Source organism: Ovis canadensis, chromosome 11, assembly GCF_042477335.2.
Source record: "Ovis canadensis isolate MfBH-ARS-UI-01 breed Bighorn chromosome 11, ARS-UI_OviCan_v2, whole genome shotgun sequence".
Lineage (NCBI taxonomy): Eukaryota > Metazoa > Chordata > Mammalia > Artiodactyla > Bovidae > Ovis > Ovis canadensis.
In genome coordinates this window covers 39,039,902-39,067,733 of record NC_091255.1, presented here as the reverse complement: position 1 = coordinate 39,067,733, position 27,832 = coordinate 39,039,902, and the positions used below count along the sequence as shown (strand labels likewise).

The following is a 27,832-nucleotide window of genomic DNA, read 5'->3' as shown; positions in this document are numbered from 1 at the left end:
CTGCCTTGGGGTTAGTGGTTCAGTTGGTACAGAATGTGCCTGCAATGCAGGAGACCCAGGTTTGATCCCTGGGTCAGGAAGATCCCCTGGAGAAGGAAATGGCAACCCACTCCAGTATTCTTGCCTGGACAATCCCCTGGACAGAGGAGCCTGGCGGGCTATAGTCCATGGGGTCGCAAAGAGTTGGACCACTTTCACTTTTTTGGGTGGATGAACGGAGCACCGACACACCGAAAGTGGGTACCTCCTATTAGGTAACTTGAGGGCCCGCCGGGTCACCTGAGGGGGTGGGGCCCTCGGAGAGCAATGCTGGACCATTTGTGGAAGCGGAAGATGCGCGCCCTGTGGTCTGCACTGTGCACCCCATCGAGGCCCCCGGGAGAAGCGCCACCCTGGGCAGTACTAGGCCCCCAGAATATCTTGGGCAAGCCCTCCATGTACCTTTTCTTCTCTTGCAGCCCCTGCTCCTTCTCCAGCCTGGCTGTCCCGGGGCTGCAGCTCCAGCACCGTGCGAAAGAGCTTCTCCGAAGTCTGGGTCAGGACGCCAATCTCAGCGTTCGGGTGGAGGCCGTAGAGGTAGGGCGACTCTGGGGGCAGCTGGGCATCGATGTACTGAAAGTCAAGGGCAAGCTCACTTGAAAACCAGCCAGACGTATCTCCCCTCTCTCACCTGACCTGTCCTCTGCAGGGCAGTCAGTGGGTCAGAGCGGGGCCCATCTAGAGCGAAGTGGTACCTCCTGGGTGGCTCAGTGGTTGGTAAAGAATCTGCCTGCAATCCAGGAGACTCGGGTGTGATCCCTGGGTCGGGATCAAAGGACATGGCAACCCACTCCAGTATTCTTGCCTGGGAAATCCCATGGACAGAGGAGCCTGGTGGGCTATGGTCCATGGGGTCGCAAGAGTCAGACATGACTGAGCACGCAACAGCAACAGGGTAGAGTCTAAGTGACAGATGGCTCATTACTTAAAGGCAGATCCGCGTGTTTATTTTCGCGTTTCTTCCAGCACCCAGTACCTGCTCCTGGACTCTTGGTAGGTGCCCTATAACCGTCTGTTAGCTGACAGATTACAGAGAGGGAAGCCTGCAAACCACCATATCCTTCAACACCTTCTCCAGCCTCTGGTCAAGTTGTTCCATCGACCGACAGTAGGGGATGCTCTTGCACAACTTTCTTGGCTAAAGCTTTCAACATGTTTATTTTAAAAATTCCCTTTATTTACTTTCAAGAGTCATTGTTTTTAATTTCTTCTCATAGACTTAGTTTTCTGGACTGAGTGACTTTTATGACTTATATTCTTAAACTTTAGAAATTAAAAATTTGTGTAAAGCTTGTAGTTAATGTTCCTATGACGACTGTTTCCCTTAAATTTGTTATTCAAGAGTTCTTTTGGGAATCTTAAAAGTCAAGCCACAAACGAGTTCTTTTTGTTTGTTCTAACTGACTGTTAATACATTTTCATGGTAGGCTAAATAGGCAAAGATGCACACCTTAAAAATAACTGAAGTAAAAGCGAAATGACCCTGATGCTGGGGAAGATTGAAGGCAGGAGGAGAAGGGGATGACAGGGTATGAGATGGTTGGATGGCATCACTGACTTGATCTCCAGGAGCTGGTGTTGGACAGGGAAGCCTGGTGTGCTGCAGTCCATGGGAATCGCAAAGAGGGGCAACAACTGAGCAACTGAACTGAAGTGGACTGAACAGTAAAATGAAAACCCACAGTGCCAGTATGAAAAAGCTCCACGAGACTGTTCTCTTGGTGTGTATGTATGTGCCTCTGAGAACAGGAAGGGTGAGTGGTCTGCCCACAAAACCGTGTCCCTCTGAAGTATTCTGAACCACTAATAGAAACTTAACCCAAAAGTTGGCTAAGTTCTTACCTGAATTTTTGCTCCTAATGGTTTTGTCAATATGCTGAATGAAAACAATCAAGTAAATGCCCGAGATGTTGTTTGTAGAAAAGAGCAACAAATAGAATTATTGAACCGAACGTCAAGAATAAAAAGATCTCTGAAAGTTCAATTTTGTCATTAATTGGAGGCTAGAAATCCTATAGGAGCCCTCAAATTGAGCAGGCTGAGAGACCACTGCATGTGAGCTCTTTCACCATCCTCCCCTGGCCCTGCCCAGGCGTCTCCAGGCCTCCTGGGCTGCACAGAAGGGAGACCCAGGTCCCTACCTGGTGGTAGGCATTGTAGTCCAAGTTGCCCGGCAGTGGGAACCCTGGGGCCAGGAGCAGCTCTCCCTCTAGCATCTCTGGTTTGATGAACTCCTCCAGGTAGGTTCTGCAGAGTCTCCGGTCCCAGTCATCGGTGATGTGGCCCCCGTACATGATCTCCCCGAAGAGGTACCGCAGGTCATCGTAAGGGACCTGAGAGACAGCAAGGGAGGAAGCCCTGCACGCCGGCCTCAGGCCAACCCAATGTGAGCCACAAGATGTGATGGGTCTGGAGATTAGGAGCAATGTCTTTTTAAAAAAATCTTTTTGACAGAACTGCACTGCACGTGGGGTAGTTCCCTGACCAAGGATTGAACCCGTACCCCCCTGCATTGGAAGCATGGAGTCTTAACCATGGACCACCAGAGAAGTCCCAGGAGCAGTGTCTTATTCATCCATGTTTCCCTGGTACCCAGCAAGGTTGAGCACCTCTGGGAGCGAGCACTTCTGGGAGCTCATTAAACGAGGGAAGAGTTAGATCAAAGGGTGAGAAGAGGTAAGACACAGGCACTCTTGCATACATGCCTGCCCTCGTTCACCGTCATTAACTGTGGCGGTGAAGTCAGGCTCTACCTACGGGTCCTTTAAACCTGCCAAGGTCAAGTAGAGGAGAGCAAAGACGTGGCTACTTTTCTCATTCCCTGCCATTAATTAGCTTATCGATTAATCGTCTCCTTGGAAAGTTCAGAGTGAATGAAATACAGCACGCAAGTTCATGGCTGTTAGCGTTAGGCAGGAAAGCCACTTGGAAGCCTGGGTCCTCGTGGCAGGTGAAGGGATGGTGTGTTCTGTGGTGGACTTCCCAGGACCCTGGAGCCAGAGCCAGAGGCATAGCTTCTGGGCCTGATTTGCTGTCCCCAAAGAAGGAGGGAGAGGCCTTGCAGAGGCTGTGTTTGGTCTTCCCTAAACTGAAGAGCGTGGATCCTCCGTGTCAGTGTTTCATCAAATGGAGCCATCAGGTGGGATAAAGGAGGCGAGGTGAAGGAGGAAGAAAGAATTTGGCTTCTCCAGCTTCAGCAAGACCGTGCTTCAGACCGTGCTTCTGCGAGGAGCTGTGTGCACTACTGCGGGAGGCTCTCTGTCTTTGGTGAATTGAATTGGGAGCTTGTAGCAGATGAGGGTGGGTCTCTTTCTGCCAATCACCACCCCCAGCAATGCTGAGAGTACACAGGGTGGTCTGGCGGGGGGCAGGCCTGGGACAGACACCCATGGGACTGACTGACACCAAGCGTGAGTCACTGTTAATAGTTTGGTTTTCTGAGCTTTCTTACTACTCTTACCACACCCCTCTCCCATCATGGTACTTCCTCCTTGGCCTCACACTGCTCTTGGGGTTGACCCTGCAGTAAACCTGCACTTCCTCATGCCCCTGGGGGACTGTAGACCTGCCCCAGTGAGCACACCCCATCTCCCCATGCTGATGCCCCATCATCTTTCTCAGAGGCACCTTCCTGACCTGCCCCTGTGCTGGCTGGAGCCGTACCTTGGCGTTGGCCTCCAGGAAGTTGTAGAGCACGTTCACAGAGATGGTGAGGTCCCCGGTGTTGAAGGGGTAGGAGCGATTCCACCCCTGGGGCCCAAACTTCCGTCTTTCTGCCACCACAGCATGAAAGTAACAAAGCGCAAAGAGGATGCTCTTAAACTCTGTCTCCCGGGAACACATCTCCAGGGTGTCCTGGAAGGAGATGATGCTCAGTGTCAGAGCAGAGCAGCTGTGCCACAGGGCAGGTGGTGTGGAGGTGCGGAGATTTGGGTGGCAGCAGGACTTGGGTTGGGAAAAGGCAATGGCACCGCACTCCATGGGGTCGCACAGAGTCGAACATGACTGAAGCGACTTAGCAGGAGCAGTAGCAGCAGCAAGACTTGGTTGTGCTTCAGACAGGCATATAGTCAGCTTTGAGAGGACCTTGCAAACGGGCCGGGCTTTAGTTTAGATCCAGCCTATAACAGAACTTGTTTACAGTTGCAGTTTGCACACACGGACATGCTAACAAGGTTCCCAAGCGTAGCCAACAGAGAAAAGGGTAGGGGGCCACAGAAGTGTTGCACTTGTCCTGTTGACGGCACTCGGCGCTGGGGTGTGGGTGGGGACAGCCACAGCATCATCTCTGACTCTCCTCCTTCCTGTCATGCTTCCTTGACCATCATGGAATCTTAGTAGGTGTAATTACTACCTGTGTGACTGACGACCCCACGGCTCATCTGCTGAGGGAACTGCCGAAGCAGAGGACGGTGGGAATTGGAGCCACAGGACACAGAGGGGTGCCCGGCCCTTTACATCCTAATGGATATGTGGCTGCAGAAGCAAGACCCCTGAGGGGTCCTGGCTGCAGCACAGAAGGTAGGGGAAACGGTCTGACTCATGAAGAGAGGATGAAAGATGGGAAGATGGAAGAAAAGAAGCGAGAGAGAGTCCAGAGGAAGTCGGTGGAATTATTCTTAGATGTTAATGGGCATGGGGATGATGGTGGGGAGGGAGAAACCTGCATTGAGAAGGGCTGTTAGGACTCGAACCCTGGATTCTTTGAAAGTAAATGCGTCCTCTGAGTGAGCTCCTCTGTTCGGGAAGGAGCAAGATGCCACAGCTAGACCCCGAAAGGCACTTAGAAAGCTCACACCATTGGACTGGGTTCAGTCCTGGCATTTCTTCTAGGAGGTGGACCTTAGACTTTGCTTACAACAACGAGGGGAAGCAGAGAAGACTGCAGAGATTAAGCTGCTGGTAGGTCTGGTTTTTCCCCCAGTGAACCCATGACACGGTTTCTCTCTCTGGTCCCTTGACTGGGCACCATGCTTGCCATGAAGATATGGATGTGAAAGGTCAGAGATGATACAGGAAACAAAGTCACTGCCTCGTGCAAGCAGGAACTTATTATAATAATGGCTTTTTGGACAGAGCTGTTCTCTGCAGACGTGTAGGGAGCTTCCTTTGTTACCTCTGTCACACGTGGAAAATCGAATCCTGCTGAAAAATGCCTTTAAGCACAAAGACGAGAAGCCACACTTGTGAAGCTAGTTGATAGCGGGTTCGCTCAAATGAAAGTCAGAATGAAATGATCATCTCCAAACAGCACAGTGGTCAGGGAAGAGGGGATGAAAAAAGACCCCAGTTCTGCGATTTGTCCCAAAAACAGTGAAAATAAGGCTCTGGAGGAACAGAGCAAATCCTAGAGGGTATTAAGCAGGCCGCTGTTCCTGGGCATTTGCAAATGCAGAACGGAGCAATTGACACTCTTGTGAGCAATGAAGAGACTCCTGAATCTGTCCCTGTTCCTTCAAATGACCTACTGCAGAGGCTGGTAAAGTCCCAAACATCAGCTGTTGCGTATCCTTCCGCAGCAGAACCAGGACAAGCCAGCATCTCTTGGGATATACTTCCCAGTTGCTTGATAACCAAGACTGGACGTTGGGCTTGCACAGGGGTAAGCCCAAAGACAAGGGCCCCTGGGGAGGCTGACAAGATGATACTAAACCTACCGAGGCACAGTTTTATCATCGTAATAATTAGGAGCTATACCACTGAAGCAGCTGCCGCCCCTTCCCTGTCTCTGCTCAGGACCCTGAGGGCAGGTGAGCCGGGCGTGCCCTGCCACTGACTCCTGCAAGAGAGTGTGTTCTTCTCCTGCCCTGGGTGGGGGGGAGGGGTCTGCTCTTTGCGAGGCGAGGTGCCCCGCTCCCCTCCCTCCAGGGCCCTACCTGAGTGAAGTTGTCCAGGGCCTTGTGCAGGTTGGCATGCATGCCTGCGGGTGGCTCGCTGGTGATCTTGATGGCGTTCTCCAGGAGGCCCTGGGGGACGATGTGGCTCGCGGGTGAGGGTGCGGGCTCCGCGCTCATGAAGACCCTGAACTCTGCGTGGCTGTTCTCACTGTGCTCCTCCAGCTTCTTCTCCAGGGCGCCGAGCCACTTGGCCACCAGATGGATGTTCTGGTGGGAAGGAAGGAGCCCCCCGCCCCATGCAAGCCTCTGCTTAAATGGTGATCAGGAAGGAGGATTGGGGTTGGGGGAGGGTACCTGGCCTTTGCTTCAAACAAATCACATCCTAGCAAGACTCTTGGGGTTCTCAGTAATGAGGACCCCTTTTTTCTGCCATTCAAACTATCCTTCCATGTCCTAAGGATCTCAAGCTTGACCTTGAGGCTTTGGAATCCCCTTGTTCGGATGACTTGTTGAATCAAAGGTCCTTGGGCCCCACCTGAGAGCGGCTGGTCCATGGAAGGGCCTGAGTGCTTACACTTCTAACAAGTCCTTAGGTGATGCTGCTGCTCCCGGTCTTGGGGGGGGGGGGGGGTCACACTTGAAGTGTCTCACGCATGGTTACCTTCCAACTTCAGATCCCCACTGCTGACACCTGGATTTTTTTGAACCTCTGACACTCAAATGTGGGGCCCATGGACCAGTGATGTTACCATTACCTGGAAGCCAGTTAGAAATGCTGACTCAGACTTACTGGATTCGTGCATTTTAATAAGATTTTCCAGTGATGTGTCTGCATGTTCAGACTTGAAAAGCATGCATTTAAACTTCTAGCTAGCTCTCCTTTCTCCTCCTCCCTCTCCAAATCATTCTGCTAATTGTTGTCAAACTTATCTTCCTAAAACACACTGGGACATTGCAGCTCTCATAGAGGGAAGGCTCCTTGTCCACGCCCAAGCCCCTCTGGTCTTTGAGCCTGTCTCCTTCTCCCTGAGATTCCTATCTATCAAACTGTCTATGTGAAACGACATTAATTTCTTAGCACCACCTTGCAGCATGCACTTTTCACTCTAGCAAGGATAGTCACTTTGCTTCATTGCAATATGTTTCATTATGATGGACAGATAAAAGCTCCTTGATAAATATTTGAGGAAGCCTGCTTGCAGAGCCTTAAATACGTAGGTCGGCACAGAACATAGTGCCGAGGCCACAGCCATCTGGTCTACTTTCTCTTCTATGAAAAGAGAAATGACAGTAATATATACCATACTTATTTCCCAGGGTTGCTGCAAATAACCGAAGGTAATGGATTTGAGAGGGCTTTGTATCCTGTGAAATGCTATGCAGGAGTTAGTAGTGGATGCTGAAATGAAAATTTGTTCGAGGAAAGAGTTCCATCGTCATCACTCTATCAGAGCAGAGAGGTTGGTGGCTGATTAGAGAGCCGGGGCTCTGTGAGCCGGGCAGCACCGCCACACCCCAGTGAGAAACTCTGCTGCTGCGTCAGGAATCCCAGCTTCTGAGTTTGATCTCGGAGATCTCTCAGAAACCACATCGGGACAAGATGTGACAGTCCTGGGCAGCAGATAGGTATGGCGTGTTGTCTCTGGAGGGGGCTGGCTTCCTGAAGGTGCTAGTGCCCAGGGTGAAGTGAAGTAAAAAAGTTAGTTGCTCAGTTGTGTCCGACTCTTTGTGACCCCATGGACTGTAGCCTGCCAGGCTTCTCTGTCCACGGCGATTCTCCAGGCAAGAATACTGGAGTGGGTTGCCACGCCCTCCTCCAGGGAGTCTTTCTGACCCAGGGATCGAACCTGGATCTCCTGCATTGCAGGTAAAGACAGATTCTTTACCATCTGAGCCATCAGGGAAAACCTAGTGGCCAGAACGGGGTCGCTTTGACAGATGAGCCTGAGACAACTGGGGAGGTCACGCCCTCCCATCACTGAGCTGACCCAGTGGGAGGAGGCAGGCACCCTGCTGTCATTCTCTTTCCTTCTTAAGGTCCCACTGTTTCTGGAAAAAGAGTCCTAGGGGACAACAGGTTCTTCTGCTGCTAGGCTCAAACAAATAGTGGGATAATGAAGCCCCAACAGCATGAGGTGTTCACTGAGTCATCAGGAGAGAGGAAGTTCTGGGTAATCAAAGTCAGAGGGGAGGGGAGGGACTGGCTTTTCCATTTGATTCTCTCCTCCGTTGCTTTCTTCACTGATTCTTTTACCCAACAGGCTCTCGTTGAGTGTCTACTGTGTTCATGGTAGCGTGTAAGTAGTGAAAGCGTTAGTCTCTCAGCTGTGTCTGATTCTTTGCGACCCCATGGACTGTAGCCTGCCAGGCTCCTATGTCCATGGAAGTCTCCAGGCAAGAATACTGGAGTGGGTTACCATGCCCTCCTCCAGGGGATCTTCCCGACCCAGGGATAGAACTTGGGTCTCCTGCATTGCAAGCAGATTCTTTACATCTGAGCCAGCATCTGAGGGAAGTAGTGTGCTGGGTGCCAAAGGCAGATGGAGATGTCTCTTTCCCTGAAAAGATGCCGTGGAGGACACAGGCATATGGTAACCTGTTCTACAGAGCTGTGGATGCGCTCATAGAGGTGGCTGCAGGGTGCTACGGGAGGAGAGAGGGGTCCGCCACGCGCTCTGCCACAGCCCCAGCACCCATGCAAGGTGCACGAACAGGAACGAGGTCAGGCCATGACAGAAGAAGGGCAGCCGTTACTTTCTGTGTTTGTTGTTGTTGTGAAGTTGCTCAGCCGTGTCCGACTCTTTGCAACCCCACGGACTGTAGCCTGCCAGTCTCCTCCTCCCATGGGATTTTCCAGGCAAGAATACTGGAGTGGGTTGCCATTTCCTTCTCCAGAGGATCTTCCTGACCCAGGGATCGAACTTGGGTCTCCCGCTTTGTAGGCAGACGCTTTTACTGTCTGAGCCAACAGGGAAGTCTCCTGTGTTTAATGAAACAACAGTAGGTATTCCAGACTCCAGATGCCAACATGAGCTCTCAATGAAGAGGCTGAGTTCTGGTTGTGCGTGTAGCATTCTAGTCATGAATGTGATGAAGAACATGGACCGTGTGACCCAGAGGAAAGGTGGAGTGGGGAGGGAAGGCATGTGGAAGGCATGGGAAGGCATGGGAAGAGAGCAGCAGCTGGAAAAATCCAGCTGAAAGCCAGCATCCTGAGAAGATTAGGAAATCAGGGGAGGAGGGTGTGGAAGGAAAGGTGGCCCCGGAGGTCCACACAAGGATGGGTCAAGAATGAGCCCCATCAGGGCAGAGTGGATGTACCTGCAAAATAACCCAGTGGCCTCTCTTGGCAGCCAGGTCCAGTGCGGCCTCAGCCACAACCTCCTGTCCTTGCCCCAAAGACACATTGTGGAAGTTCCGGTTGTTGAAGGTATATCCGAGTTTTTTGCCTGAAAGGAGCATGGAGTGGTCATTAGCACCTCTTATGTCACCAAGTCTTCACCCCCACACAGCACCCCCATTGCCAGCAGCCAGGAGCCATACACCCCAACCTCACCCACAGGCCCTTTCCTTCCCAGGGTGGGGTTGCTACATCTTCCAAATTTTTGTTCCCAAATAAAAGGAAACACACTTGTCGAGACAAAGCAACTTCTCCCCTCCCTCTTCACTGAATCCCTGCTAACTAAAAATTGGCAGTTGCCATCTGCTTCTGCAAGGCCACTGTAGCTGCTGACCTTCCAAACTCCCTGAAAGGAGTTCAGGGTGGAGATCAGGAATGGTGTGCTCTGTGCTCTGGGAAAAACTGGCAGAACAGACGTTCACACAGTTAGATATTTTCAGGAGATTTTATGAGCCCAAATTCTTGAATCTCCTCAGATCTGGAAGAGCACTGACATCATTAACGGAGACATCACTCCTCACGACCAGCATCCAGCCTCAGCCAACCGTGTGCTTGGCTGCATGCACTTCACTAAAACCATATAAGACACTGACCTCCTTCCCTCGCCTCTTTGGAGCAGCTCCTCAGAGCTCTCTGAGAGGCTGTGTCCCAGGCTCTAGGCCTCACTTTGCCCCAAATGAGACTCAACTCACAACTCTCACGTTGTACTTTTTAAAATTTCAGGTAACATCCTCAAGAGTGGACAGACATGCCCCTCCATTTTGTGCAGCCTCCACTTGAAGACCAGGCATTGGGCCACCGTCCTAGAGTGAAAAGGCTCAAAGAGTAGCAAGTGTGTGGGTATGGCTGGGTCTAGCTTGCTTGGTCCCCTGACGTGTATTAATAATAATATGTATTTTCCCTGGACACCTACTGGGAGGTGTGGCCCCAAGGGGCAGGACTCAGGTGGTTTTAGCTTCCTGTACTTTAGTCCATAGGAGCCTCCTCCTTGTTATTCTCACCACATAGAACATTTACTCTCGTCATCTTGCGTGAATCAGAGTGAAGACGGGCATGCCAAGGAAGGGCCTGGCTGTGTGGGTGTGAATGTTCTGCATCTCAGTGTTGGGAGTGGAGTAAGGGAACAGCCACATGAACACACATGTCACAACCGTGTCCCTGGAGCAAGGGGAATGCTCAAGAGTTGCTCTGTACCAAGCTGAGCCCCCTGTGCTAACAGCAACTTCCCACTAGCTATCTATTTTGCACATGGTAGTATATATATGTCAATGCTATGATGACCTGGAGGGGTGGGATGGGGGAGTGTGAGGGAGGCTCAGGAGGGAGGGGATATATGTACACTTATGGCTGATTCTTCCTGTGGTAAGGCAGAAACCAGCACAACATTGTAAAGCAATTATCCTCTGATTTTAAAAAAAGCAATGGAAAAATAAATAATTAGGTAATGTGACAGAGGTGTTAGCTAATGCTGCGGTGATAATCATGTTGCAATACATGTTGCAAAACATGTTGTACATCTGAAACTTACACAATATTCTATGTCAATTATATTGCAATTAAAAAATGGAAATCAATGAAAAAGAGTTGCTCTGCAAATCTGAGAAAGACTTCACACAAAGAAATAACCTTACTAAAGAACACCAATTCTGCTTGAATACTAGCTATTCAACAATCCAATAAAGTTTAGAGAAAGTACGCAGTATTCCTTAGACAAAGGATCAGAAAAGTGTGCAGTATCATGAAGGAGCTGTTGGGCAATTTTTCTCAGAAGGTAAGGAACATGAGAGAGAAGAGGATAAATTTTAAAAAGAAAAAGATTAAAGTCTGTACTTAAATTTAGTCTCAGGGGAACTAAAACTGAAGATGCAATTTGATATTTCTGCAAAAATATTTAAAGAACGCTGTCAATATTGAAAGTGTCTTTAAAGCACTAAAAAAGAAGTATGGAGTCTTCTTAAACTGTATAAGCAAAACTGTATGATGACTTTTCGTACTGAGGAATGGTTATTACAGATTCAACAGACATGAACCCAAGAAACACCCTTATTAAACTCTACAAATCCTAGCTGGCAATGGATTTGGTGTCAGCTTTAGAACTGGGAATATAAACAACGGATCCAAAGAAAATACTAGGATAAGGGTGCTGGACTGTTAGATAGTCTCGGTGACATTCCTGCTCACAAAAGAGCCTATTTTGTTTCTTTATTCACAAAGGATAAGGGTGGGGGTGGGGGGGAAGGGCTTAGGTTTAGATTACTTTGAATACTGTGTGCTATGACTGCCAGCCCTCCCCTCCCCACCCCTCACCTTTAGCTCATCTTTCCCTTTCTGATCTTCCTTCCAGTGCTCCTTGTGGTGGGGTCACCAGGAACCGAGTCCCTCTGTAAACCTCCTTGACCATGCTGGTAGCAGAGTTTCCTCGAACGCCAGTCTCTGAGGACATGGCAACTTCTGTGGCCCTGTCCCTCGCTCCTCACAGCCCACGGGGCTGGGAGGAAGGTGAACGTTTTTCTAGCCTTCTCTTAGAACTTGCAGGCTATTTTTTCTCCACTCTTGTAGAAAAACCCTTTCTCTTCTAAAGCACATGCATCGATTATATTACCTACTAACTTGTATGTTTTCTGCCTTCTATCAACTTCCCAGAGAGAGTCACTTTTATTAGGGCTTTGGAACTTGGTTTAAAATCTTCCATCTTTTCTTGCTTCATCATTAACTTGGTGAACTTTGCTGTCACTGTGGATGACTCGGTCGACACCCAGCCTCACGTTTCCTTATCTTCAAAGAACTTCATTCCATTTCTCCTACCCACTTTCAGAGGCTGCACCAAGGACTTTATCACTAGGAATGATCCTGTGTCTCATATATTATTCTTTCATACTTATTCACAATGATAATGTCCTGCTCTTCAGATTGTTTAATCTTTTTAAAAAATTATTTTAAAACATTTATCTATTTGTTTGTTTTTAGCTGTGCTGGGCCTTTGTGGTGGTGTTCTGGCTTCTCACTGAGGCGGCTTCTCTTGTTGCAGAACACAGGATCTAGGCATGTGGGCTCAGTAGTTGTGGCACGAGGGTGGTTGCTCAGTAGTTGCTCCTCGGCACGTGGAAACCCAGACTAGGGATCGAGCCTGTGTCCCCTGCACTGGCAGGCAGATTCTTAACCAGTGGACCACCAGGGAGGCCCCTGACTGTTTACCCTATTAGTCCCTGCTCATATGATTCTACATCAGTAAAACGCCCAGTGCGTTGGCTCCTCTGTTTATCCCAACCTTCCTCTTTACCTCCTTGTTATTTTTAATATGGATCCAATAATCCTTCATTTGAGCCATGATCTTATAAGACTCTTAACTCTTGTCCATTCTACATCTGCATCACCCAAATTTTGTAAAACCGTAACCTTGGCCAGCGACAGTTCATGAGGTTTTAGAGAGTTGGACACGACTGAGCAATTGATGCTTTTGAACTATGGTGTTGGAGAAGACTCTTGAGAGTCCCTTGGACTGCAAGGAGATCAGACCAGTCAATATTAAAGGAAATCAGTCCTGTATACTCACTGGAAGGACTGATGCTGAAGCTGAAGCTCCAATATTTTGGCAACCTGATGTGAAGAACTGATTCCTTAGAAAAGACCCTGATTCTGGAAAAGATTGAAGGCAGGAGGAGAAGGGGACAACTGAGGATGAGATGGTTGGATGGTGTCACCGATTTGATAGACATGAGTTTGAGCAAGCTCTGGGAGGTGGTGATGGACAGGGAAGACTGGCATGCTACAGTCCCTGGGGTCACAAAGAGTTGGACATGACTGATCGACTGAACTGAACTGAGAGACTAGACACATATACATACACATGCAATCCTGCACAAACCTGAGCATTAACACAAGAGAAAAATAACACACCGGGTGAACTGGGGCCACAGCAAGTCAACAATTCTCAATCTCAGGAGACTGTTTGGTAATCTTTCCACATGTCCAGAAGTTGCTACCTTGCCCATTCCCCTCCTCCTTTAAGCTTCCCAAGCGTGGTAAAGGGGGACTTCCCTGGCAGTCCAGTGGTTAAGACTCCATGCTTCCGCTGTAGAGGCCGAGGGTTCAATCCCTGGTTGGGGAATTAAGATTCCGCATGCTGCATTGTGTGTCAAAGTACATTAAAAGATACATGTAAAAAAAAGAAAGCTTTTTTTTTTTTTTAAGAACGTTTTAAAAATAAATAAACTTCCTAATGGAGCCCCCCGCTTCTTATGCTCAGCACTTGGCTCCACTCTCTGCTGCTCCCCCAGCTGGAGAAGACATCTGCATCTGGTAGAACACCTCCTATTACTGCCGTCGTATCTGACACTGCCCACATCCCTGTTCCATTCCCCTCCATAGCGCCCCCCAATGGAAGAGGTGCCCCCACTCCTCTAGTATAAGAACAGACAGAGGACTGCCTCTCCACACAGAAGCAACACTCTGCTGATCTTGAAGCTGCTCTGTAGAGACTGGACTTGCTCCAACCTGGCCAACTTCAACTGGTGCTTAAGAAAAAGAGAATGGGGTCAGGAGCAGCGAAAAAGAGACTGTAATCAAAGTGTTGATAATCTAGCTGCAAAGACAGTGAATTGAAAACCGTTTCTTTGAACACCCTTAGTAGCAGGCTGACAAAAACCTAAATGAGCCCGTTGTTCAGACCAGCACATTGGAAAGAGAAAGAGGAGGCAGTGGAAGACCAAGGTGGTAGATAAATGGAAATGTCAGGATTCATTGTGTCAATGCCAGATAACTGGACAAAGGAGGACGGAGACCAAGCAAGATCACGTACGAGTCGAGCGAAAGAAGGACCAGAGACGATGCCGCGTGAGGGTGGGAAGGGGAGGGCCCAGGCAGACGCTGTGCTTTGAAAGAACGTGAGAAAAGGGTGTAAAGGAAAAGCAAACTGAGCTGCCTCAAAGAACAGGAGAATCATCGTTGTCATTATGGTGCTGTATGATGCTACTGTAGTCTTAGTGTTTCAAGACTACCTTTTCGCATCTGAGATTTCATGCTTATCCTCACAGTAACCCTAGGAGGAAGGTAATAGGGGTGACTGGAAACAATGGGTGATTGCTTTTAGATGAACCAAAAGCAAAAACAGTGGTGCCAATAAGCAAGTGTGGCTCGTTCAGGAAGAAGGAGATGAGAAGAGAGAGGAGAGACTTCCCTGGCAGTCTGGTGGTTAAGACTTCGTGCTCCCACTGCAGAGGGCGTGGGTTCCACCCCCAGCCAGGGAACTGAGGCCTTGCACCGTGCACGGTGTGGCCAACATAGATAGAATGAAGAGACACGATGAGAAAAGAGAGACAGGAGGGTAAAGCTAAACGAGTGTTAAAGGATTGGTCTGTGAAGGCAAAAAGGAATGCGGTGCGAGTGAGTGGTGGCAGGTTCATGTTAAAACAGAAGCCAAAGAAAGTGGGTGGAATTTCCTCTTCCTCCTCCTCTATTGAGGATGGAAAATCCTGGAGGAGACACACGTGTCAGAAAAGCACAGATTCTTTTCTTTTTATTTTCTTTAATTAAACATTTTTATTTTATATTGGAGTATAGTTGGTTTACAATGTTGTGTCAGCTTCAGATTACAGCGAAGTGATTCAGTTTTATATATGTATGTATATATATATATCTTCTATTTTTCAGGTTCTTAGAAAAGCACACATTCTTAATCGAGTGTCAACAGATGAGCTTCGGAAGCTTAGAGAACTCCCAAGATCACACAGAGAATTTTGTTTGCCTGTGGGTTCATGCATTTTGGGAGAAGGGCTGGAGTGAGGGTAGGGAAAATAAAATCTCTCATCTGACTTTCAGGGTGTTAAAACCTAGCCCAATATTAAGAACTGCCATGGGGCTTCCCCGGTGGCTCAGTGGTAAAGAATCTACCTGTCGATACAGGAGACACGGGTTCAGTCCCTGAGCTGGAAAGATCTCACATGCTGCAGGGACAGCTAAGCCCATGCGCCACAACTACGAGAGCTGTGCTCTAGAGCCTGGGGGCCACAACTACTGAAGCCCGCACCCCCTAGAGCCCATGTTCTGCAACAAGAGAAGCCGACGCAATGAGACGCCCATGCATCACAGCTGGAGAGTAGCCCCTGCTTGCCACAACTAGAGAGAAGCAATGAAGACCCACCACAGCCACATAAATCAATAATAACTGCCACGATGAAACAAAGGGATAGAGGCATGGATCACACACTCAGAGGCAGGGAAGGATCCCAGGCTTTCTAAGAGGCTACGTGGAGTAAAGCAGTGGATGGTCTGATGCACAGATTCTGCCCAAGCACAGATGGTGAGTTTCCTTTATAAGCAGGGGCCTGGCAGACACAGGGGAAAGTGTTTGAGTCAGTCATGTGGATTCCAAACCTGAGAACAGGAGTCCATCAGACAAAATGATTAGACCCAAGATGGGGAGCGCATGATGAACCCAGAGTGTATGTTCTAAATGGCTGCATGAGAAAACAAGTCCAGCCATCCAGAAAGTGGCACAGGTGCGTAGGTAATCGCTAGCTGATGAGCGGCAATATCGCCTCTGCTAAGGAAATGTGCGTTAAGATTAAACCAAGGGCAGGGTTGAGAGGATATATTCCGAGACAAATAACCAATATGGTTCAGGGACGGGTCAGCTTGCCTGGAATGACAGAAAGCTTCAGTCTACATGATGAAATAGTTGGAGGTCACTTGGCAAAGAACAGGAGGAAATTGCTCATAAACAGGCTATATGAAAGCTTCCCAAAAGGAAAACATTGACTAAAAATGAGGAAGCTAGATTGGTTAATATGAAAGGAATGAAACCTCCACGGGACAGGAGAATACAGAACTCTATTTAAAAAGACCTGAAAGTCAGGAACAACTTAGCAATGACAACAGGTCTTTTATGTGCATTCATTCGTTGGCTAATTCATTCGACTGATATTTACTGAGCCCCGCTCTGTGCTACTTAGACTTTAAGGCACAGATACAATCCAAGGCAAGATGATGTGGTCCTTGATCTCCAGGGTCTTAGTGAGAAGTAGGTAGGCAAATGTAAGTTACAATGATAAAAGAAAGATTTAATTAGAATTGTTTTGGGATTTCCTTGGTGGTCCAGTGGTTAAGAATCTACCTGCCAATGCAGGTGACTTGGGTTCGACCCCTGGTCCAGGAACTAAGAGCCTCCATGCTGCAGGGCAACTAAGCCTGAGCACCCTACAGCCTGAGCTCGGCAACAAGAAAAGCCCACACTCCACAACTACAGATAGCGCCTGCTCGCTGCCACTTGAGAAAGCCCGCACACAGCAGTGAAGAGCCCGCAGGCCGCCACAAAGGCCCAGCGCAGCCAAATAAAGACATAAATACAAAGGTAAAAGCACTGTATTACACGCTCTGAGGCAAATACATGTGTAAGAGCGACCCAGATGGCCTTGCAGGGAGAAGCTCAGGAGAAGATGATCCATGAAGGATGGCCAGGCACTGGACCGAAGAACTGGGGAGAAGCACTTCAGATAAAAGGGATGGATTGTGAAAATGCCCTGGGCTGGGAGAGCTCATGAGGTGATGGCCCTAAGAGAGCCCTGTGGCTGGAGTATTGATGTGCGTTTGGGGAAAGCTAAGATCTGAGGCTGAGGGCTTCCCTGGTGGCTCAGTGGTAAAGAATCCACCTGCCAGTACAGGAGATGTGGGTTCAATCCATGGGTTGGGAAGGTGCCCTGGAGAAGGAAATGGCAATCCACTTCAGTATTCTTGCCTGGGAAATCCCATGGACAGAGGAGCCTGGTGGGCTACAGTCCATGGGTCAAAAGAAGAGTTGGACATGACTAGGCAATTAAACAACAACAAAAGATCCAAGGCTGGACAGAAAGACTGGGGCTTGCCGGTCACAGAGACCATGTCAGTGGTGTTGGATCTTACCTTTAGAACAGTGGGGAGCCACTAGAGAGATTTTAGTAGAAGTGCATTATAATCAGATCTGAGATTTTGCAAGATGAGTCTGGCTGTGAGTGGCAAAAGACTGCAGGTGGAGGAGAAGAAGAGGGATGTTAATAGGCTCTCGGGATAGTCCAGGAGATAGTTTGGTGACTCAGACGAGGGAGGCACAATGAAACAACTAGATCCATTTGAAACACATTCAGGAGGTAGAATTGATAGGACTAAAGTGTGATGGGTGGGAGGAGGTGTCCAGGGTGAGTGATTCTCAGGTTTCTAACATGAGCAACTTGGTGAATCATGGTGATATTTACAAAAAATGACAGAGCAAGATTTCCAGAGATAAAGAGAAGTATGACTCTCCCACATGAAAAAAAGCAGGCTGAGTGCTGAACAGGTGAATGAAAAAGACCTGCACCTAACTCAGCACATGCAATGTCACAACACAAGGTAGAGAGATGATTTGAAACTTTCCAGGGAATAAGAACAGGCCACCAACAAAGAAACAAGGGCAGGGGACTTCCCTGTGGTCCAGTGGTTAAGACGCCCAGCTTCCAGTGCAGGAGATGAGGATTCAATCCCTGGTCAGAGAACTAAGATCCCATATGCCATGTGGCCAAAAATTAAATACTTAGAAAAGAAGAAACAAGGGAAGACTAACACCCTACTAGCATATGGTCTCACAGGAATAAAACTGACTTCCAGAGGACAATCGAGCATTGTGGACACATTCTGAGTAAAAAATCACTTTGGACCTAGCAGAACTCATCAAAACTGAAGTCTTTTTAGACACCCAAAGATCCAGAAATTTTAGTTCTCATGATTTTTTCCATGACCTATGCTAGCAAAATTAGGATGAAGCCAATTGATTGTCAGTAACGGGAGCTAAGTTCTTATTTTTCCATATCAGAGGATAAGTAGATACTGAAATTGATAAATTCAGAAAGAGCGATATAAATTACTAATAGGAAATAGAGGAGAAATTATTAGAAGGAATAAATGCAGAAATAGGCAAAAGCCCAGGGTCTGGGAAAGGACACTGGGAGTGGGGAGGGCTGGACTGAGAACTGTCGCTTTTCTAAGTACTTTGTTATCGGTATTTAAAAAACATGTTACTTGAACTTCTGGGAGATTATGAAAATATACATTAAATTAGTGAATAAGATGATTCCCTCCCTTAAACAGGTATCTACTCTTTGGAGCCAAACACCAGGTGCATGGTATGTATTCCTTTCATTGTTGTTGTCTAGCCTCTTAAGTCACGTCATACTCTCTTTGCGACTCCATGGACTGTAGCCCTCCAGGATCTTCTGTCCATGGGATTTCCCAGGCAAGAATATTGGAATGGGTTGCCATTTCCTTCTCCAGGTAATCTTCCTGACCCAGGGGTTGAACCCACGTCTCCTACATTGGTAGGTGGATTCTTTACTGCTGAGCCACCAGGAAAGCCTATTCCTTTCATTACATATGGAGTAACAGGTTGCTTGTGGAGGTGTAGTACCTGGTCTGTGTTCTTACCTATAAAGACTTGACTCTATAAAAACCCATCGAGTCTTGATTTAACTTTGCAACATGTTGCCATTTTGTTAGTTTTATAGTTTTGATTAGTCATTTATTTGCTCGCCTCTTCATTTACTTACTGAGCACCTATCATATGAAAAGCACTAGGAACTTGAATACTATGCTGAAAAGGACATTTATCCCCAGGGAGCTCTCATTCTCACATAAAGACACCATAGTCATTGCTGCTGCTGCTGCTAAGTCACTTCAGTCGTGTCCGACTCTGTGCGACCCCATAGACGGCAGCCTACCAGGCTCTGCCGTCCCTGGGATTCTCCAGGCAAGAACACTGGAGTGGGTGACATACAGATAGAAGGGTGCTCTAAGAGTACCTGGGAGGGATACCAAGCACCCTGGAAGTCAAGTAGGGCTTCCTGGAGGTGGTGACAGTGAAATGGGTATTTAAAGGATGAGTAAAAGGTAGCGTGGTGAAGGGGAGGTCAGGGGGAAACAGACTATTCAGGAGAATGGGATGGCTTCTGTGTTGAGTGAGAAAGAGGGCAGTAGGGAAACAGGCAGAATAAGGAGCTCCCAAGGATGTCCATGTCCTAAATCCCGGAATTGGTGAATAGATGTGACTTTACCTGGCAAAAGAGACTCTACAGAGGTGATTAAAGACCTCCAGATGGGGAGATGACCCTGGGTTGTCTGAGTGGGCCTGATAGTAGGTGTCCTTATGAGGGAATGGGGTAGACAGTAAGCCCCATTTGTGATTCCTGACCTCCAGAACTATAAAATAATAGTGTTCCCTCAAACCTCCAAGTTTGTGATCATTTGCTACAGAAGAAACAGGAAACGATGAATGGAAACTAGGCTGGAGAGACATGGAGAGCCTGGAGTGTGAAGCTCCCTGTAAGTCAAGTTAAGGAGGTTGGACTTTATCGTGAAGGCAATAGGAGCTGTGAAAGGATTGTACCTGTATTTCAGAATCACTGCTCCAACTACAGGCAGGGGAATGGCTGGCAGAGAGGGTGGTGAGACACAGTCTCCTCAGGAATCTGCTACCTTATATCCCAGAACAGTCCTCTGGCTGGTGGTGACCCCCTGGGGTCGGTTCAGCAATGACCCAGACGTCTGTATGCTTAGCAAATATCAAGCATTGTAAATGAGCCTTGGATCAGGAAAACAGAAGCTGGCAGAGGCAGAGCGACAGTGCCTGGGGCCGCTGCAACCCTGGCTCCGTGGTGAGGTTTTCATACCTTGACTTTCCACATCCTTCAGTGGGTCCACCCCTGGAGACAGGATGAAGAACATGGGAGTGGCTGGTCCTGATTCTTCCAAAGAGGCTGCGAAGTCCAGTGCTCTTCCCACCACGTATTTGCTTCCTAACTTCTCCTCAATAAAATCGCTGCCAGGGGACAAAAAAAATAGGTCTATGTGTATACATCAGTCACAGAATGATAACATATGAGCAACAGAGGTCTGTGGAAGTGGAAAGATGCACTCAGGATCACGGCTTGGCAGTTACAGAGCTGGGAGCAACACCAACACTCCTTACTAAGTCGACACTCACAACCCGCCTTGCTAGCTGTGCGCCTGCTCACCTAGATCAGGGCTCCTTCTGGATCCCCATCCCCAGGCCACCGCTGACTCCTCTATGGAACCTAGATGTCCTGTTATATCACCACCGCCCATCAGAAGACTCTGCCAGGGGCAGCGTCTTCAGAAAGCAGCTAAACCCTCCACACGTTATACCCCTGAGCTCTTCCATGCCTCTGCGTGTATGTTTAGTTGCTCAGTTGTGTCTCTTTGCAAGCCTGTAGCACGCCAGGCTTCTCTGTCCATGGGATTCTTTTTCAGGCAAGAATACTGGAGCGCATTGCCATTCCTTTCCACCAGGGCATCTTCCCAACCCAGGGATCAAAGCTGCATCTCCTGCACTAGCAGGAAGATTCTTTACCCCTGAGATGTCAATGAGCACCTCTTCCCAAATGGGTCACTTAGATTTTAAGGCAATACTGCAATATATTGTCAATACATGTGTGTTGACAATACATATGTTAACAATACATGTGTTTAAGAACACAGAGCAATGGGCCTCGTGGGATTCTGGACGTTGATACAAAGGCTTTGTCATGATAAACTCATGGCTTTGGGCTCAGCCCTGCTGGCCTGGCCACACTCACTCTGCCCTTCCTGCTGCTCCTAGCCTCCTTGCCACCCCGGCCTCCCCGTGGCCACCCGTCCCTACCGCAGGGCATAGGTCATCCGGTCCGGCCGAAGGACTCTTATCATGCAGAGGCGCTGCAGAGCTGTCTTGTTCTTCCACTCCTGGGGGAATTTTTCCTTCTCAGGACATTCTGATTCCACAAACTTCTTCCAGCTCTTGGCGGATCCCTCAATGTCCCGATCCAGATTACAGAATTCTTCCATTGATGAAAGTGCCTGAAAAAGGTCAGGGAATCTGGCTCTGGATGCAGTTTCTCCTGAAAGCTGTCATTTGCGTCGTCGCTGGGGGGTAGGGGAGTAGGATGGTCTTATAGACACAATTCTGTCTCATCTCTCCTCCTTTCCTGGAGTCTCGAATCTTCCCCCCAGCACACCAAGGAAGAGGAAGGATTTTGATCAACTCACCTCTATCAAAAGCCCCAGGGATATGTAAGGTTTAGCAAACAAAGCGTTTGGGAAGTGGTCAGCAGTGGGACTGAGAGCACCTCCCCGGGGGGTACCGCCCAGGAAGAGGGACAAGAGGCTGCTGTGAGTTTTCCGGTCACAGCCCTGGTACTGAAGTCTCTGATGCCTCCCTTTCAATCCCATTCTCACGCTGCCAGCAACACCTGTCAATTCCATCCCTCAAAATGTCTCTAGGATCTAGGATCATTGACTTTGTGTTAATGCCAACTCTAAACTTTCCACGTGTCTCTTGTTTTCCTAAGGATTAAGTCCAAGTACATGAATCAAATCTCTTCCTTTAGGGCTTCCCTCCAATCCATCCAGTTAGCCACCCAGCCCACATCCTTCGCCCTCTGTCCACCCACATCTGACTTAACCCTGGAAACGTGCCAGGTGCTCTCCCGGCTTGATGCCTGGTTCACACTTCTGCATCGTGGGAGCGGTCCTCTCCTCCACAAATTCTAGTCCTTTCCTTTCCTGTGTTGGGCATAATTATTTATCCAGGTTCTACAAGTTGTTAAAATATTAGTCACTCAGTCATGTCTGACTCTTTGAGACCCCATAGACAGAGGAGCCTGGTGGGTTACAGGCAAGAATACTGGAGTGGGTTGCCATTCCCTTCTCCAGGGGATCTTCCTGACCCAGGGATTGAACCTGGGTCTCCTGCTTTGCAGGCAGATTCTTTACTGTCTGAGCCACTAGGGAAGCCTTTACAAATTGCTAACAAATTGTTCAAGTCCAGTCCAAAATCAGCAACCCTACTCACATCCATCTTCTCTAACCTGGAACACACAGCCCTTCCACTCCCATCTGTGGGCCACTCAGAACTACTCACAGGGTCGATATATTTAATACAGACTGACTCATTTTATGGATGTGTGACTGCTGATCACTTTTAAGCCTTATCTCTCACTCTTCCTCTTCTGTTCCACCAGGCAAGCTGGTAGGCAATCTGGGTGCTCCCTCCTTTGTGCTAAAGGGAAGTTGTATCATTCAAGCCTTTGCAGTTGTATCATGCAAGCCTTTGCCCCACTCCCCAACAGCCACAAAAAGCCGAAGACACCACCTTTCTCGGTTCTCTCAAGCCATTTTCACGCTACTTGGTAACTCCCCTACTCTGCCCAGAAAGTCTCATGTGAGCAAAAACTCTTTCATGCCTTCTGAGTATGCAAGAGGCATCGTCAGTCTGGACATGGGAGCTGCATTTTGGGTGGGGGTCCATCCTGTTTCTTCAGAGTGCCCAGGTGAACCTCACTGACGCAGTCACCTACCTGTAGCCTTTCCACATCACTCAACTCCTCCTGTGGGTTCCATCTCTCCAATGAGATTAAAAGCCTCACTGGGTCCAGGGCACCTACCACAGTGCTGTGAACTTTAAGGAACCCATCTATTCTCATTATTTGAAATTCTTTGGTATTTCAAGAATACCATTCATTCTTTGGTATTTATGAGATGTCTGCTACATGCCAAGTACTTGGGAATAAAAAGGCAAACCCCAAAATACACATACCTTCAAGGCACTTACAATCCTAAGCTAAACAGAAAGAGATGAGGGAGGCCTTAGCAGCGATGTAGAATTCTGTTGGGCAAGAGAGAGGTGGAGAGAAGGGAAGGGCGTTCCATGGGGAAGGATCCAGGGAGCCCACGTCTGAAGCAGGGAGGGTATGGCATGTGGCAGAGGCCATGTGACTGCAGTGGAGGGGTGACAGGCGACAAGGGGAAGGTCAGGCTGGAGAAGGACACACACACTCAAGCTGGGCTTGCCCAGGCTCTTCTCCTGAGTGGACGAACACATGTCCTGTCTAAACTGCCCCATCACCTGGGCTCTGTGGCTTCCCAACTTCACGCTGATCACTCAGAGCAGGGGGCGCACCTGTGGTGCTGAGACATGACCTGGACTGGAGTGGGGTGGCAGGGGAGAGGGGGCGTGGGGAGTGGAGGGGGAGGAAGGGGCGGTCTGGGGGATAGTGGGGGAGGGGGTGGTGTGGGGGATGGACGGGGGAGCAGGGAGTGGAGTGTATGATGGTGGTCGAGGCACCAGGATACAAGAGCTCTGGCCCCAGTGCCACCTCTTACAAGCCTCTCTTGACTCAGAGCCTGTTTTTAAACCTTCTTGGGCTTCGATTTTCTCATTTGGAAAATGAGGTCATGTAATCATCATTTGCCTAGCTCATGCTCTAATGTATAATGGGTGCTCAGAAGACTGTAAAGACCCTCTTTGTGCTTTTGGGGGGGCTTCTACATTATCAGATTGCGATTGCTGGTCTGTTTGTCTATGACTCCCACAAGATTGCGAGTTCCCTGTGGGCAAGAACATTCTGAGCCATCTGTGTAGCCTCAGGCTTCACAGGCTGCCTGGCACTTAGGAAGCACTGCATTTAAAAAGTTGGACATCTGGGCGGCTGTTGGGAGGGCCCTTGGCAGGCTTAGCAAAGCTGCAGATGTGGTGCTTAGCTCTGTCTGTGCCGAGGACCAAACTTCCGTCCTCCTTCAGGCGGCCACTTTCCCCCTCTTCCCAGCTTGTGTCCTCATTAACCCTCCTGCAGGCCCATTACCCTCCTCTGGAGTCACCACAAAACTGAGGACATTACAGGGTGATCAGGGCTCCCAGCTGGCGTGGCTGGGTCTGAAGCTCTGGGTTGAACACAATTGCAATGTTCAATCTTCTAAATGAGGGAAAGGGATTTCTAGCCTTCTAATAAGCTAAATGGAAATGACTAATTAACCTAATTACGTTGGACTGGGTACCAAAGTACAACTGTGCTAAATTGGCATCCGGAGAGGTGGGAGGGGCCTTTTCAGAGGCTTACGAAGCTGCTTAGCGCGGATGAGGTCTTCTGATGGAGATAAGAACATGCCTGTTACCTGAAAGTTCAGCATTAGATGAGACCTTAAAACTCCTTACAGAAGTTACTAATAAAAGCAGTATTTGGTCACAGATTTCATTCATCACCTGTTTATTAGGGCTTCTGGGGAATCAAGGAAATGCATCTTCCTCATCTATCTGATGCTTAAAATTTTTTTGTTTAATCATGTCCTATTCAATTCTACTTCTTTTGTTTCTTTGGGCTAAAATCCAACTGAACACTTAAAAAGAGCATCCGTCAGAGGCTGCACAGGGCATTGTGCGTCACCAGCCCGCATCCTGCACTGGGCTGGATCTGGAAGGGGCTGGATGTGGCTCTGGTAACAAAACTTGGAGAGAGAAAGAGAAAGCTTCCCTCGTTTGCAGAAGCCTTTGAACAGCCAGATGAGCTTAGCTCGCAAAACAAAACTGAAAAGCACAGAGAAGAAAAGCAAAGCAGACCAGACAAAAGAGGAACAGGAGCAAACTGCACAGTGGCCTTTGGATGGAGCGATGCACAATGAACGCAGTGTAGAGTGCTCTCAAATCACTTATTCTTTGTGACTTGGGCTGCAGAGGGCTTTGTGGGATTACAAAGAAAAAGGCAACTGGGCTGGACTCAGCTGGGCAACTCACAGGTCCTCAAAGGTTTTCCTTTGATGGACAATTCTATCGGGCACAACCCATGTCAGCCACAGCATATACACACCTCATCGTTGTTTAGTCACTAAGCCATGTCCAACTCTTGTGGTCCAGGGGATTGTAGCCTGCCAGGCTCCTCTGTCCATGGGATTTCCCAGGCAAGAATACTGGAGTGGGTCGGCATTTCCTTCTCTAGGGGATCTTTCCAACCCACGTATCCTGCGTTGGCAGGTAGGTTCTTTACCACTGAGCCACCACAGAAGCCTGTATATACCTGAGAGCTGGGTAACTAATAATCATAATTGCAATAAGGTGAATTGTGTCCCCTAAAAAGATATGTTGGAAATCTAACCTCTCAGATTTGTGAATGTGACCTTATTTGGAAATAGGCTCTTTGAAGAGGTGATCCAGTAAAGATGAGGTCAGGAGGGTGTCCAATGTGACTGACGTTCTTATAAAAAGAGAAGAGATGCAAAGACACAGAGGGAAGACGGCCATGTAAGGCCCGTGGAGATGGAGGCAGAGACTGGAACGGTCCTGCTACAAACCAAGGAATGCCTGGGCCTCTCAGAAGCTGGAAGAGGCAAAAAAGGATGCTCTCCTTGAGCCTTTGGAGGGAGCATGACCTGTCAACGCCTTAATTTCAGATGTCTAGCCTCCAGAACTCTGGGGGAATAAACGTCTGTGTTTTTAAGCCACCCAGCTTATGGCGTTTTGTTATGGATGTTCTAGGAAACAAATACAATAACGATAATCAGCTTCCAGTTACTGAACATTTATGTGCGTCACATAACAGACAAGAAAACAAAGATAACCGGTCAGAGGTCACAAGCTCAAACCTGAAACTGAACCCAGGAACGTCTGACTTCGGAGCCTGCTTCAACTGGTCTATCTCCATTATTGGTCCAGTTCAGCAAATGAGTGTATTCAGAACTGCTCTCCAGAATTCATTTCCCATAAGGGAGTCAGACTCTGAGCCGTTGTTCTTGAACTCCGTGACCTGTACTTCCAACAAGGACACCACTGGCTACGTGTGAATACGGAGCAAACAAAATGCGGCCAGTATGACTGAAGAAGAGGGGTTTTATTTGCTTTTAATTTTATTTATTTATTTTAAAAAATTTAATGCATTTATTCTTTTCTGGTATAGTGGATTTTTTCTGCATAGGATCTAGTTTTTTTTTTTTTACAAATTCAACACATTCTTTTTGTTCATTTTAATTATTTTAAAATTTAAATTTAGAAACTGGAACTTGCCTTAGTAGTTGGAGAACTTTTGAGTACATTTGAAATAACTTGGGTATATGAATCAACTGCTGTAACTCTAAATTTTATAAAATCTAAATTCAAGCCAAGTATTTCTGATGAAGATTTAGTATCTGAATTGAGATGTATTGTGAATGCAAAAAAAATATACACCGGGATTCAGACTTACCTCAAAACATGTAAAATATCTCATTCATAATTTTTGTAACAATTACATATTAAAAGGATAATATTTTGGTTGTACTGGGCTCAGGAAATATATTATTAAATTTATTTTTGTTGATTTCATTTTACATTATTTTTTGCATTTTTGATGTGGCTACTAGGAAAATTTAAATGACACATGTGGCATGCTTTCTATTTCTTTTTCACAGCAGTACTCCAGGTTTTGTCTATTCATATCTTACGTGGCCTAGAAAAGCTGATTTTCCACACATATGCTTGACACATTATAATTTTCTTAGGCCTTTTGTGATTTCGGGGTTTGGTTGCTGTTGTGAATGGAGTTCCCCTGTTTTCCTTCCCAACATAGACTTCCCCTTCTCACTTGCCAGATTGGATTCAGAATTTCAAATGAAGTTAATATATAAAAATCAAATCACACCTTTATTATTTAGATCAAGGATAAGAAAACCGAGGCCTGTGGGGACAGTCTGGCCCACCAGCTGTGTTTGTAAATAAAGTTTTATTGGAACTCAGCCACTTCCATTTGCTTACTTATGGTGTATGACTTTGGCAGAGTTGAATAGTTGTGACACAGTGTGACCCTCAAAGCCTAGATATTTGCTGTATAGCCCTCTGTAGGAAATGTTTGATGACTCTTGATTTAGACATAGCTCTAAAGATGACTAAAAGAATAGCTGCAGACTCTGAGAAAAGTTAGAGAAACATTTTGGGCCACGGCAGCATTTCACAAGATGACTCTTTTGAAGAGGACAGCATGCATATAAATGATTATGTGCTGGGCTTTTGTTCTAAAGTAAATCAACTTGGATGGATCTCAAGGGAGTTGGGCTGAGTGATCAAGCCAGTCCCCAAAGGTTGCATACTGTATAATTCCATTTATATAACATCCTTGAGATGACAGAATTATACAAATGGAGAACAGAATAGTGGTTGCCAGGAATTAGGCTGGGGGAGGGAGGAAGTTGTTGTTTCTATAACAAGTGACCTACACACCAGTCGGAATTTTCTATATCTTGACTGTGGTGCTGATTACATGAATCTTCACGTGTAATAAAACTAAACACACACGTGCATGAAAACCAAGTGCAGTCAGAATAGAGTGGACTGTATCCATGTCAGCTTCCTGGATGTGACATCGTGCTGCAGAAGAGCTAGATGTGACTGCCGAGGGGATGCGGTGCAAAGAAGCTATTTCACATAACTGCATGTGAATCATTGTCTCAAAACACTTCTAGTGAAAAAATATAAAGAGGGAGCCAGTCACATTGCTTCAGACTCAGGCCTCTTTGTGCTGTGGAACATGTAGGAGAGGGAGCAAACGTGGAAGGTCAGAGGGGCTTCCCTGGGGGTCTGATGGTCAAGACTTCACCTTCCAGTGCTGGCAGTGCGGATGCAACCCTGCTGGGGGAGCTAAGATCCCATATGTCTAGTGGCCAAAAAACATAAAACAGAAGCAAGATCATAACAAATTCAATAAAGGCTTTTAAAAAATGGCTCACATCAAAAAAAGAAATCTTTAAAAGTGAAAAACAA

At 47.7% G+C, this 27,832-nt stretch overlaps 1 protein-coding gene across 1 annotated transcript in view; it reads right to left on the bottom strand.

The window, feature by feature from the left end:
- The window catches only part of DNAH9 (dynein axonemal heavy chain 9), a 285,692-nt gene that overhangs the window by 15,795 nt on the left and 242,065 nt on the right, over window positions 1-27,832 (bottom strand). Inside the window, exons 60-66 of the mRNA XM_069603577.1 lie at window positions 20,939-21,132; window positions 19,947-20,095; window positions 9,198-9,325; window positions 5,916-6,143; window positions 3,703-3,894; window positions 2,181-2,372; window positions 442-612 (exon numbers count right to left, since the gene is read on the bottom strand). Coding sequence (XP_069459678.1) covers window positions 442-612; window positions 2,181-2,372; window positions 3,703-3,894; window positions 5,916-6,143; window positions 9,198-9,325; window positions 19,947-20,095; window positions 20,939-21,132 — 1,254 coding nt within the window. The remainder of the gene's footprint in view (window positions 1-441; window positions 613-2,180; window positions 2,373-3,702; window positions 3,895-5,915; window positions 6,144-9,197; window positions 9,326-19,946; window positions 20,096-20,938; window positions 21,133-27,832) is intronic.